The 12,247-nt window shown below is 33.9% G+C and overlaps 1 protein-coding gene across 3 annotated transcripts in view; it reads right to left on the reverse strand.

Moving 5' to 3' along the window:
* LOC136853542 (metabotropic glutamate receptor) overlaps positions 1-12,247 on the reverse strand; it is a 188,165-nt gene that overhangs the window by 14,139 nt on the left and 161,779 nt on the right. For all 3 annotated transcript variants that reach the window (XM_067129254.1, XM_067129252.1, XM_067129251.1), the window contains exons 4-5: positions 9,867-11,017; positions 689-846 (exon numbers count right to left, since the gene is read on the reverse strand). In XM_067129254.1, the coding sequence (XP_066985355.1) occupies positions 689-846; positions 9,867-9,966 (258 nt within the window). In that variant the 5' untranslated portion in view covers positions 9,967-11,017. The remainder of the gene's footprint in view (positions 1-688; positions 847-9,866; positions 11,018-12,247) is intronic.

The following is a 12,247-nucleotide window of genomic DNA, read 5'->3' on the forward strand; positions in this document are numbered from 1 at the left end:
ACATTCTGATTTAAATAAGAATGAGTTCACTATTAACTTTGCGTGGCAGCACAATAACAAACACAGCGTGAGCTGAACAAATCTCAAGCGCAAACTGTTGGTCAAGGGAGAAAAATACACAGGTTACTTTCTGAAACTATCTCAATTGGCTCATCGGTAATTGAAATCTAAAACGTAAATTGTCTAGATATTAGCTTGCATTACATAATGACACCAATGTACCCAGCACATGCGGGTTACGAAAATAACTCTAAGAAATAAACTTTAAAATGATTATCATGTCTTCAATTATATGAGCTCAACTTTCGAATTGTTTCAGCTCTGTGAATGGGCTCTTTAGAAAGTTAGAGACTCATCAACGCAAAGTTATTACATAATATCCAACGTGCAAAAGTATATATACAATTTCGATGTACAGAAGTACGTATATAATAAATAGTGTGTAAAAGTAAACATATAACTTATAATGTGCAAAAGTATATATAATAACCTAATGTGCTAAAGGGGCAAATGTACATTAAACCACGGCAAATATAAACGTGCATTAAACATTAATATAGAACTCTCGTTGTTCCACAAGTAAAAAATATAACGATACAAGCTACACCTTACCACAAAGAGATGATGGACAGGGTAAACCTTACCTGAGGTCTTGAAAAGGAAAACGAACTACTGAGTAGCCTCTTACCTCAAACGCCACAATTGCCGCTGCGTTCGTCGCTGCGACAGCCAGCAAGGGTACCACCCACGGCGCAGTCCGAAGGTAGCTAATGCCCACGCTGCTACTGTTCGTGGGCGTCACGCCCACCATGACGGCGCCGTCATCGGCGACCTCTGCTTCTGGCCCTGAAATTATAGTTGAATAAATTTTTGTAATGTGACTGAAAAAGCAGCAGTCATCTTGATTTCAAAAGATCAACACCCTAATAATAATATGACGGAATCAAAGTAATCACAAATCTGTTATTTACATCCGTAAGTTCGTAAATGAATAAATTTGTTCCTCCTTTTTTTTACGACTTGAGCCAAATCTGGCCAAACAAGAAACAAGCAGTACTGGACCAAGGGACACATTAATCTCTTTAAGTGGGAAACCGACATCGTCCAAGCAGCTCAGAAGTAGCTCGACTTTCTTTTATAATGAAGACTAATACGACGGTGGCTGCTGACCCATTATGAAACCCGCACAATCAGCCTGTTAACGATAGGGTACGTTTTACTGGTGGTAACTATTTTTACACATACACACACATATATATATATAATTATATATATATATATATATATATATATATATATATATATATATATATATATATATATATATATATATATATATATATATATATATATATATATATATATATATATATATATATATGTATGTATGTATGTATGTATGTATGTGTGTGTATGTATGTATGTGTGCCATCAAAAATAAGTACAAGATACAAAAGGCTTGGTTTATTTTATGTACTTTTAAGTAACTCGGCCCAAGGTACCTTTATTCTGCATACTTATATAGAGGCCAGTAGTGAGATAGACCGTCCCTGAGCCGGACTATGCCAAGTCTTAAATTTGCGTTTATTACTCTTAAAGGATAGTTGTAAAATATGCATTTTATTACATACACTAGTACAACCACAACACTCCAAATGACGGTAATAAAATAGTAAGCGAGACTGCAAATTTTACACACACACACACACACACACACACACACACACATACACACATACACACACACACATATATATATATATATATATATATATATATATATATATATATATATATATATATATATATATATATATATATATTATATACTGTATAAATATTTAATTATGCGATGCTGGGAGAGACAGTGGGGTGGTGTTTAACCTCATTTTAGCTAAAACTTCTACAAAAAAATCAGATGGAACTGTTATCACTGCAGCGTTATCAGATAAAACCGGGATTAGGTTGGGTTGTTATTCTGTCAAACTGCATGTATCTGTGTATCGTTTTACCTATGAGAAAAAAAAAACGGACACTAATATTCATAAGTTTTATTCTATACTAAACATAGCGTTCGATTTATTACTTATGTTTGAAAAACCTTTGGTATCTTGTTGATAGCGACGTCAATAATAAAGATAGTTCTTTAAAGGTGTAATTTCCTGGCAGCCAGACTTCGAAAGGGAAAATAGACGCATTCACGACCGTCGCGTCAACGTACCTAATCTTGTGAGAGAAAATTTTCCTCTTAAAAATTAAACTGAGCATAATAAAACCCAAGAATGCAACATAATTATATGAAGGAAGTCTCTCGTAATAAAATAAAATATAAAAAAGATTTCTGTTCACAGTTTCTCTTCGCGTGAATCCTGCGGTTGTGGGAGGGAGTTAAATCGAGTCTAATTATCTGTTATTTATCAGAGACTTATCGTGGATGAGGCCGGGGAACTTTCTTCATGTATGACGCGAATTTAAGTTGATTTCGAGTGAAATGCAAGAGAGAGAGAGAGAGAGAGAGAGAGAGAGAGAGAGAGAGAGAGAGAGAGAGAGAGAGAGAGAGAGAGAGGTTTCAATGTTTTCAAATACTTGACAGCGAGGGAGACAGTGAAGAAGAGTATCATTTTTAAAATAAGGTAGAATAATTTAAGGGATGCGGCAAAGACTTCTGAAAAAGCGTGACTTACTCTACGACAGAGAGACTTTAAGACTCCTGAATATTTTGCTGTAATATTTATACTGCTGAGGCAGACTTTAAAAAACCTCCAATGAATTCATATTGGCTATTTCTTTACTCAGGGTTGTTTTGAAATGTAGAAACTATTAGACTTTCTCTCTCTCTCTCTCTTCTCTTTTTCTTATTATGTATCTATCTATCTCTATGTATATATCTCTATATATATTTATATATATGTATGTATATATGTATATATATATATATATATATATATATATATATATATATATATATATATATATATATATATATAAATTCGTATATATATATATATAAATTGTAAACAAAAAAACTGACAGAAAAAAATGAAGTGAAGAAGTGAAAAACCATACAATTATTGTGTATTAAGGTGGTTAACGAGAAAAAAGCTAATCGGTTTAAAAGTAAGACCTTGTCCTCAAAGAAACTTTTCCTACGTACCTCTGGCAATTGCCGGCGGCATTTGTTGGGGGTTTTCTCTGCCAATATTAAGTATTTGAATAGTTTTCACGGCGTAAATCCATAATTGTTACACAGTATTATGTTCGATACTTTCCCCTTATGACGAAAAACCGCACTGGCGTGATTGCTCATTCAGCAAGAGAGAGAGAGAGAGAGAGAGAGAGAGAGAGAGAGAGAGAGAGAGAGAGAGAGAGAGAGAGAGAGAGAGAGAGAGAATTACATTTCAGGTCATAATGATTTCCAATCCCAATGACATATGACCGGTTAATATTCCAAGGAGATTTAAGTGGTTCTGCTTATGGATATCTTCTTCAACATCTGTATTCTTTGATTTGGAAAAGATAACCTTATATAACTTCTACGATAAGTCGAAAATAAACAAAAATATTTTATAAATGTGGTATGTTCTATCACTGAAATACTCATAATGATTCTACTGTTTTTGGCATTATTCTTTATCTTCTTGTTCTACTACTACTACTACTACTACTACTACTACTACTACTACTACTACTACTACTACTGCTGCTGCTGCTAATAATAATAATAATAATAATAATAATAATAATAATAATAATAATAATAATAAAAGTGCAAAATGTAATCTACATAAAATGTATTCGAAACAATTTTAAAAGGAGGAAGACTCAACAGCTTGGGCACTGGTGTACACTGGCCGATATGCCCTCGATGGAATTCCATCCCTCTGGCTCTATTGAGCACTGGGCACGTACGATCACACTACCGCTTACCGGGCATACTGTCCAAAAAAGAACTTACTTGGACCGTGACCAGACACGAGAAGATGCTTCTCGCAACACAAACAATAAAAAAAAATTAATGGTGACTACTACTTAGATTTAGCCAGCCTTGTGCTGGCACGGGCTCTTGCTTTCCAGCAGCCCGTAAATTGGTGACGATTATAGCATTTATAGATAATTCCCACATTCCTGCCAGTCTCATGGACACCTCGTCAGATTTCCATGAAAATATTAATTACAAAACCTCCAAGGTTGAGCGTAAGATTAACGCCCTTAACCTATTAAAAGTTAAAAAAAAAATAAATTAATAATAAAAAATATGATACTGAAATTTGCGACAAACCTCAGGAAACTCGTTAAAAACGTTACCGTCAATTGTAACGTTTCTTAAATTTTCGCAATTCTTACTAATCTCTAAGACTATCTGTTGTGTTTGTGTCACAACACAGATTAAATCCCGCTGGGTAGAGCGTATTTATTACTAAAACTTCCTATGGAAGAATCCTTGAAGGTCTCCTTTAAGAGAGGATCTGCTTCCTTCTAATAATAATAATAAAAATAATGATAATAATAATGCTGTATATCAGGTCCACAATAATATTCAGTGACGAGTTATTGATGATTTTTATAAAACTAACCACTGAATATTATTGTGGACGTGCTATACAGTATATCCCGTTCTCGATCTAGAGGAGAAAGACCTACTACTACTACTACTACTACTACTACTACTACTACTACTACTACTACTGCTAGTAATAATAATAGTCGACTACGACTTATTCACATGCTTGTCCTAACCGAAAATAAAACAGGGAGATGGCCTACGGTCGTCTTACAAAAAAAAAAAAAAAAAAAAAAAAAAAAAAAAAAAAAAAGGCGCGAAAGAGTGAGTGAATGCCGCATGAAATCCGCGTCTTTCTAAACCCAAAAGAGAGAGAGAGTTTAAGAGACTCACACAACCTTCTCTAATAAAAAAAAGAAAGAAAGAAAGAAAGAAAGAAAGAAAAAGAAAGGAAAAGGCAACAGAGATTCCTCCGGATAAAACACCTCATTTCTGCGTCGTGATTCTCGAGGAAGCAATTTAGATAAAAATGAGCTCGTCCCCTTGGGTACACTCACCCACGGCGGGAGGTCGCTGTAATGCCAAGGACACTACAGATGGTATGGGTGGCATGAAGGGGAGGGAGTGTGACCGCAGAGAGAGAGAGAGAGAGAGAGAGAGAGAGAGAGAGAGAGAGAGAGAGAGAGAGAGAGATATATGTAAATAATATTACGGAAATTACATGATATATAATATATAACAGAGGTTATGGTCACAAGACTGACAGACAGACAAAATTGTTCAAATATAAAGTCTATTTACAAAGATATTTAGCGCACACAGTAATACACTCTCTCTCTCTCTCAATATATACGAGTATATATATATGTATATATATATACATATATATATATATATATATATATATATATATATATATATATATATACTTTTATATACATATATACATAAACATTATCCTTTCATTTTTAATTTTAGTTTACACCATTATATCATTACCAACATGTTAACTGATATTGCCCATAACTAGAAGGAGAGAGAGAGAGAGAGAGAGAGAGAGAGAGAGAGAGAGAGAGAGAGAGAGAGAGAGAGAGAGAGAGAGAATCCTTTCACTCATCCAGATAAGAATTCCGGGGAAGAGCGAGGGCGCAGGCTCTTATCTTCCCAAGGCGAGGCTCGTGACAAAACGCAAGATACAAACGGAATATTCTTAACCCTCAGGTTGATAATATTTCCATGGCTCCCACGCCACGTATGGATGAAGAAGGGCGGCCGTGGGCGTGGGGAAGGGCGTGGGGATGTGGTAGGAGGGTGCTAAGGCGTGGTTGGATTATCAACCCACGTTTAGCTGACAAATGCAGCTTTTTATTCTATATCCTATATTTTTCGAAATATCCCCTGGCGTTTTCTTGTTGTTCTCGGATTATGGGAAGAGAGAGAGAGAGAGAGAGAGAGAGAGAGAGAGAGAGAGAGAGAGAGAGAGAGAGAGAGAGAGAGAGAGAGAGAGAGATCAATACGTGGCAATCTACATTGAAGAGACAACTTGTTTGATATTATACTTCTACCTGTTTCATGTCAATGTTTATATAAATTTAAACCGAAGTGAGGCACATTTAAATACAGCATAACATATCTGTCTATGTATGTGTCTGATATACACACACACACACACACACCCATACATATATATGTACACATACTGTACATATATATATATATATATATATATATATATATATATATATATATATATATATATGTGTGTGTGTGTGTGTGTGTGTGTGTGTGTGTGTGTGTGTGTGTGAGTACGTACACAATTTACTTTTAAATAGAAAGAAACCAGGAAGCGATTTCTAACTGTATCTCCACAGCGCTGTCCTTTCCTGATAAATTTATGTTATCCTTTGTCTGAGAGGCAGCTTTGGGGCGGCAGGGTATTGCCACACTACGCCAATTTTATGGTCATGTCCATTTCGGGAAGACTTATCGTGGCAGATTTATTTTTCTTTTGATTTCACAACTTAGTTTTATCTTTGTTGGCACTTTCGCTGGATTGGTTTTAACGCAAAAACTATAATATGGCTGTCGTATTTGGTCTTATGTGACAAATAAATGAATAAATCTCTCAATAAGCATATAAATATAAATATATAAATATATACTTCAAGAGCGTACGTATCTATATTCATATATTTATATTGGTAAAACGCCAATCCTATTATGCACGTATATTTAAATCATACTGTTTTTTTCCTGTCAATAAGTTAATCTCAATATGCTTCCATTAAAGTGACAAAGAATGTGCCTTTCAAATGATTTAGTTTGCGACAAAGTTAACACCGTTCCCCATTCTCCCTTAAATTAACAAAAATGACTGAACAAAAATGATAGCTGTAATTTTATTTAAATGAAAACAATTCAGTATTTTTACTAAATACCTGATCAAAAATGATAGATGTAATTTTATTTAAATGAAAATAATTCAGTATTTTTGCTAAATACCTGATCAAAAATGATAGATGTAATTTTAACTAAATGAAAATAATTCAGTATTTTCACTATATACCAGAACAAAAATGATAGGTGTAATTCTATTTAAATGAAAAGAATTAAGCATTTTCACTATATACCTTAAATTACAGCTTATCTTTGAAGGAAGTTTAGCAAATGTTGATTAAGCGCGCTTTGTCAAGCAAGGAAAAAAGCCATCACTTTTCATTTTCAGCTGAGTCCTTCGTTTGCTTTTTATAAAATTAAAGAGTTCATAAAACATAACAATTATTATTCATTAAAATAATCTGGCTATATCCAACTACACGCCGAGTGAACACAGTCACATAATCAGTACAAAAATGATGATTCAGGAAATGAATCAATTTGTGAACCATTTTGCTGAACAAAAAATATAACACCCTTGATATTCAGTGTCTTGGAAAAATACAGAATATAAGTAAATGACAATGAACAGACAATACATTCAGATACCACTATTCTCAATATTATTTCTGCCATTATTACTATTATTATGAATACTATTTTTATACTTCTTCAGCAACTGAGTGGATATTGCCGATTTATCATTTTTTATCATGTTAAGTATCTATTTTGTGTATGTTATTGTCTCTACTTTGTATATTCCGTGTATGTGGCCTTGAGCTGAAATAAAATCTATTATTATTATTATATTATCATTATTATTATTACTGGACTAAAAAAAAGCCCCCTTAAGAAAAAAAAAGTTGACCGATGGAACGAAATAAAAAAGTATGATAAAAAACGACCTAACACGAACACAGCCATGTGGAAAGGCTCCCTCAGATATCGATCAAGAATGATGGAATCGTCCGAAGGAGAAAGCGTTGACCTTCTCTATAAAGAGGAACATGACAGAGAATGAAATGACTGTAGAAAATAAAAATACAGACACTATTCAATAACGCCTTCTGATTTTGGGTATACTGTTGTAAGATTAGTTATTTGAACACTGCGTGTTGTAGCCTGTAACATTTCAGAGCCAAGAGAGTTCATGTTACCTCTAGTATTGGAAAGTAACTGCGTTGATAATAATAATAATAATAATAATAATAATAATAATAATAATAATAATAATAATAATAATATCATAGGTGGTGCCGCTAAAAAACTATTACTGAAGTACATTAACAAAAAGTTTAACTTTATTGGGAACTCTTTAGAAGACCTCATATACAGCTAACGAAGTCTACGTTACACTTACGAGCGCGAAATACAACGAAAGGTAATTTTAAAATACATAACCGAAAAAAAAACATTGAATCCATAAAGACCAAAACCATTACGATCTACCTAGAAACCAAGTCAATTACGAGCAGACCAAATCACCTTTACCTGCCAATCAGAAACTCATTATGGTAACTTAAGTTAATTTAGCTGAGACCAGATATCCGGACGTATTCTGTGCTGGCGGGTTAATTTAATGTGCCACTCCCTGTGGTTTCAAATTCGTAAGATTCCTACAAACACACACACACACATACACACACATACACACATACAAACCTGAGTTCTGTTAAATTTCTTATCCCTGTCTTGACATTAATCTCTGGCACCATTGTTCAATGAAGTCATTGTGCTTGCTGTATAAAATATATAATAATTCTTGTCATCCATTGCATTTATATTTCGCCAGATTACACCATCCACCAAGTAGTGCCAGATAGTTAGCTGACTTAAAAGTTTTGTAATTTATTCTGTGAGGTTCAAAACCACAGATTTTTCTGGGAGATTCATTTCTGTTGTGACTCGAGTTTAAAATGATCTTCCCATTCCTTCCTGTAACTGAAACTCTGGAACTTCTTCAGAAGCTCGAACTTGGTCTAAATGCTTTTTTTTGTTGTTGTTGAGCAGGCAGACACGAGTTGCTTTATAATTTATTTTCTTATTTTTCTTATTTATCTTACTATGTTATATATGTCATAAGTTTTTTCCTGTTATTTCTTCTCCATTTCATTTTCTGCACACACACACACATATATAATATATATATGTATATATATATACAGTATGTATATATATACATTTATATATATATATATTATATATATATATATATTTATATATATATATATATATATATATATATATATATATATATGTGTGTGTGTGTATATACGTGCGTGTGTGCAGAAAAGGAAGTGGAGGAGTAAAGAATAAAGCATGAGGAAAAAACGGGAAAAACTTATGACATATATAACATAGTAAGATAAATAAGAAAAATAAAAAAAAATAAATTATAAAGCAACTCGTGTCTGCCTGCTCAACAACAAAAAAAAAAAGCATTTAGACCAAGTTCCAGCTTCTGAAGAAGTTCCAGAGTTTCAGTTACAGGAAGGAATGGGAAGATCATTTTAAACTTGAGTCACAACAGAAATGAATCTCCCAGGAAAATCTGTGGTTTTGAACCTCACAGAATAAATTACAAGACTTTTATGTCAGCTAACCATCTGGTACTACTTGGTGGATGGTGTAATCTGGCGAAATATAAATGCAATGGATGACAAGAATTATTGTATATTTTATACAGCAAGCACAATGACTTCATTGAACAATGGTGCCAGAGATTAATGTCAAGACAGGGATAAGAAATTTAGCAGAACTCAAATCTGTGTGTGTGCGTATGTATGTGTATGTGTGTGTGTTTGTAGGAATCTTATATATATATATATATATATATATATATATATATATATATATATATATATATATATATATATATATATATATATATATATATATATATAAATATGACCAACATTAATTTAAAATGAAATCACTAAAAGTAAACAAAACAAAAACTAAAAAAGATAAAAAATATTGCTGGACTCACCTGCTTGAGATCTAGACGTGGTAACCGCCCTACTGAAGACCTCGTCCCTGATGGAGACGCCCGCGAAGTACTCCGTCGTGAACTCGCCGAGGTCCTCCATTTGGTTCGCTCGAGAGGAAAGGCGAGGAAGAGAAAGGAGTAGCAAAGAACAGGAAGAAAAATGAGTAAAGAGCAGGAGGGAGGAACTGGTCAATATGCCTTGTTTTCCCTCTTGTCGAGGGAAAAAAGGTATTTATTTCTCTCTTAGCGAAGGAGAAACAAAGGTAATTATTTATTTCTTTGCGAAGGAAAGAGCGTAATTATTTATTTCTTTGAGAAGAAAATAGGTAATTATTTCCCTCTCTGTGAATGAAAAAAAAGGTAATTATCTTCCTCTTACTGAGGAAAAAAGGTGTAATAGGTTGCCTTGGGACACTTTTAAAAAAAAGTAGACAGTGTTTTACTTTCGATAAAACTACGCAAGTCCCGCGGTTTACTTCTCGGGGTCAAACAACAAGGTCAAGGGAGGAAAGCCGAGGTCAAACGGAAATATATCCTCTGGGTCAGATAATGTCAACGAGAAATAATAATGACGTTCAGAGGTCAAACAGTAACAAGAAAATCAAAGTAATTCGCTGATAAGCTTAATTTATATTCGTAAATACCTTCTGTTACCGATGTCTTGTTTGAAAACGCACTTAAGGTTTCTAGGTAACTTACCAGTAATTTACTAGGTTTCTGGGTGACTTACTAGTAAATAATGAGTTAACTCTAGTAGCAATCAATCTAGAATAATAGTATTATAAAGTCTTTAAACTGGTAAGATCGAGTGAAGATATAAAATACTACCTCTTCATATGTAATTTTCAGATGAAGACCGAATATGAATTAGCAATAAAAACGAAGTTAATACGGAACTTGGAAACCGAGCTGATAAAGAAACAGAATGGGGGATGAAAGATAAACGACGCCCATTAAAAACGACAAGAGAAATTAAACGTAACGAAGAGAAAAAAGTGAGGATGAGATATAGGCGATTTAAAGAGATTTCTTCTCACTTAAAATTCCCTTTGACAAAACCCAGTGGCTAATAGAAAGTAAATAGAAGAAGCAGTGGAAGAGATTCAAGATGGCGGCAGTCCTCGTTGTTTCTCCCTCATCTTTGCTTCGATCTGGAAGGAAGGAAGAGAATAATTAGGATAATTTAATAGTAGATTTAATTTGTCATACTTCCTGTTTATGACCCATGAGATGGAAATCTGTGGTGACGAATAAAATATGTGTACTTGCACAGCTGTGTATTGTCTTTAGTATATTTTATCTACATTAGTTTGAAATTCTATTTCACATATACAAACAAATAAACATACAAATAAACAAATATTTTTCCTCCCATATCATTAAACATACATGCATACATACATACATGTATGTGTATGTAAGTATGTATGTGTAATGATATGAGAGGAAAAATATTTGTTTATTTATAAATTTCATAAACTGCAAATAAATTTGTGACCTCTAGCCTATTCAGTTCTAAACTTCGATTTATCATTTTTTTACTGTTTCTCCGTTCTTATGGATCGATAAACTATTTATGACTGATTTAACGATTGCAATATTCTGTACCTTATTAATTAAAATGTCCGCTAATACTCTTATACCTCTTTACTGTAATGTCTGAGAGACTCACTTCCTTTGGAGCAAAAAGGGCACCAAGGCTGGATCATGTTCCAGTACGATTCAAGAAAGAATTTGAAGAACTGGTTCCATTACTTTAGCCTCTGCACTTCATTCCTACACCTTCTTATTTCAGCTTGTTCCAGTATGTCCCCCCCCCTCCCCAAAAAAAGGCGATTACCCTAATCTTTTACAATACCTTACAATACTGTCGTATAAACATTAGCATCAGCTATGTCACGGTATCAGTATTTTACTTTTTCTCACTTACACCAAACATCAGAATATAATCATGGACAGAAATCAGTGACTAAAAAAAAAAAAAAATAGGACGAGACTAAAAAGCGGGACCCGTCCGTCGTCAAAACATCGCGTGAATGCACTGATATATCCCGACCTGACACTCACAAGGCCACGATTGAAGAAGAAAGTCCCCCTAGGTAACATAACCCTTGGGCCTCGGACCTGAACTCGGGTTTCATAAGGTCACTTTCTTCCCTGCCTTCTCACACCTTCTGGACAAATCTGAACGTCGCTGCCAACACAACGTCATGATCGTCGTGATCTTACATTCACCGTCCATCAAATTCTGTTCCAATTAATTATTTTGCGAGATAAATATCACCCTGTTTAATATTCACACTTCGATCTCGTTCCTCTGCTTCCTTCATTTACGTCAGTCACTTTCAGTTTCTCTTACGATTCTGTCACTTCTGACTTTC

Source organism: Macrobrachium rosenbergii, chromosome 27 (genome assembly GCF_040412425.1).
Source record: "Macrobrachium rosenbergii isolate ZJJX-2024 chromosome 27, ASM4041242v1, whole genome shotgun sequence".
Lineage (NCBI taxonomy): Eukaryota > Metazoa > Arthropoda > Malacostraca > Decapoda > Palaemonidae > Macrobrachium > Macrobrachium rosenbergii.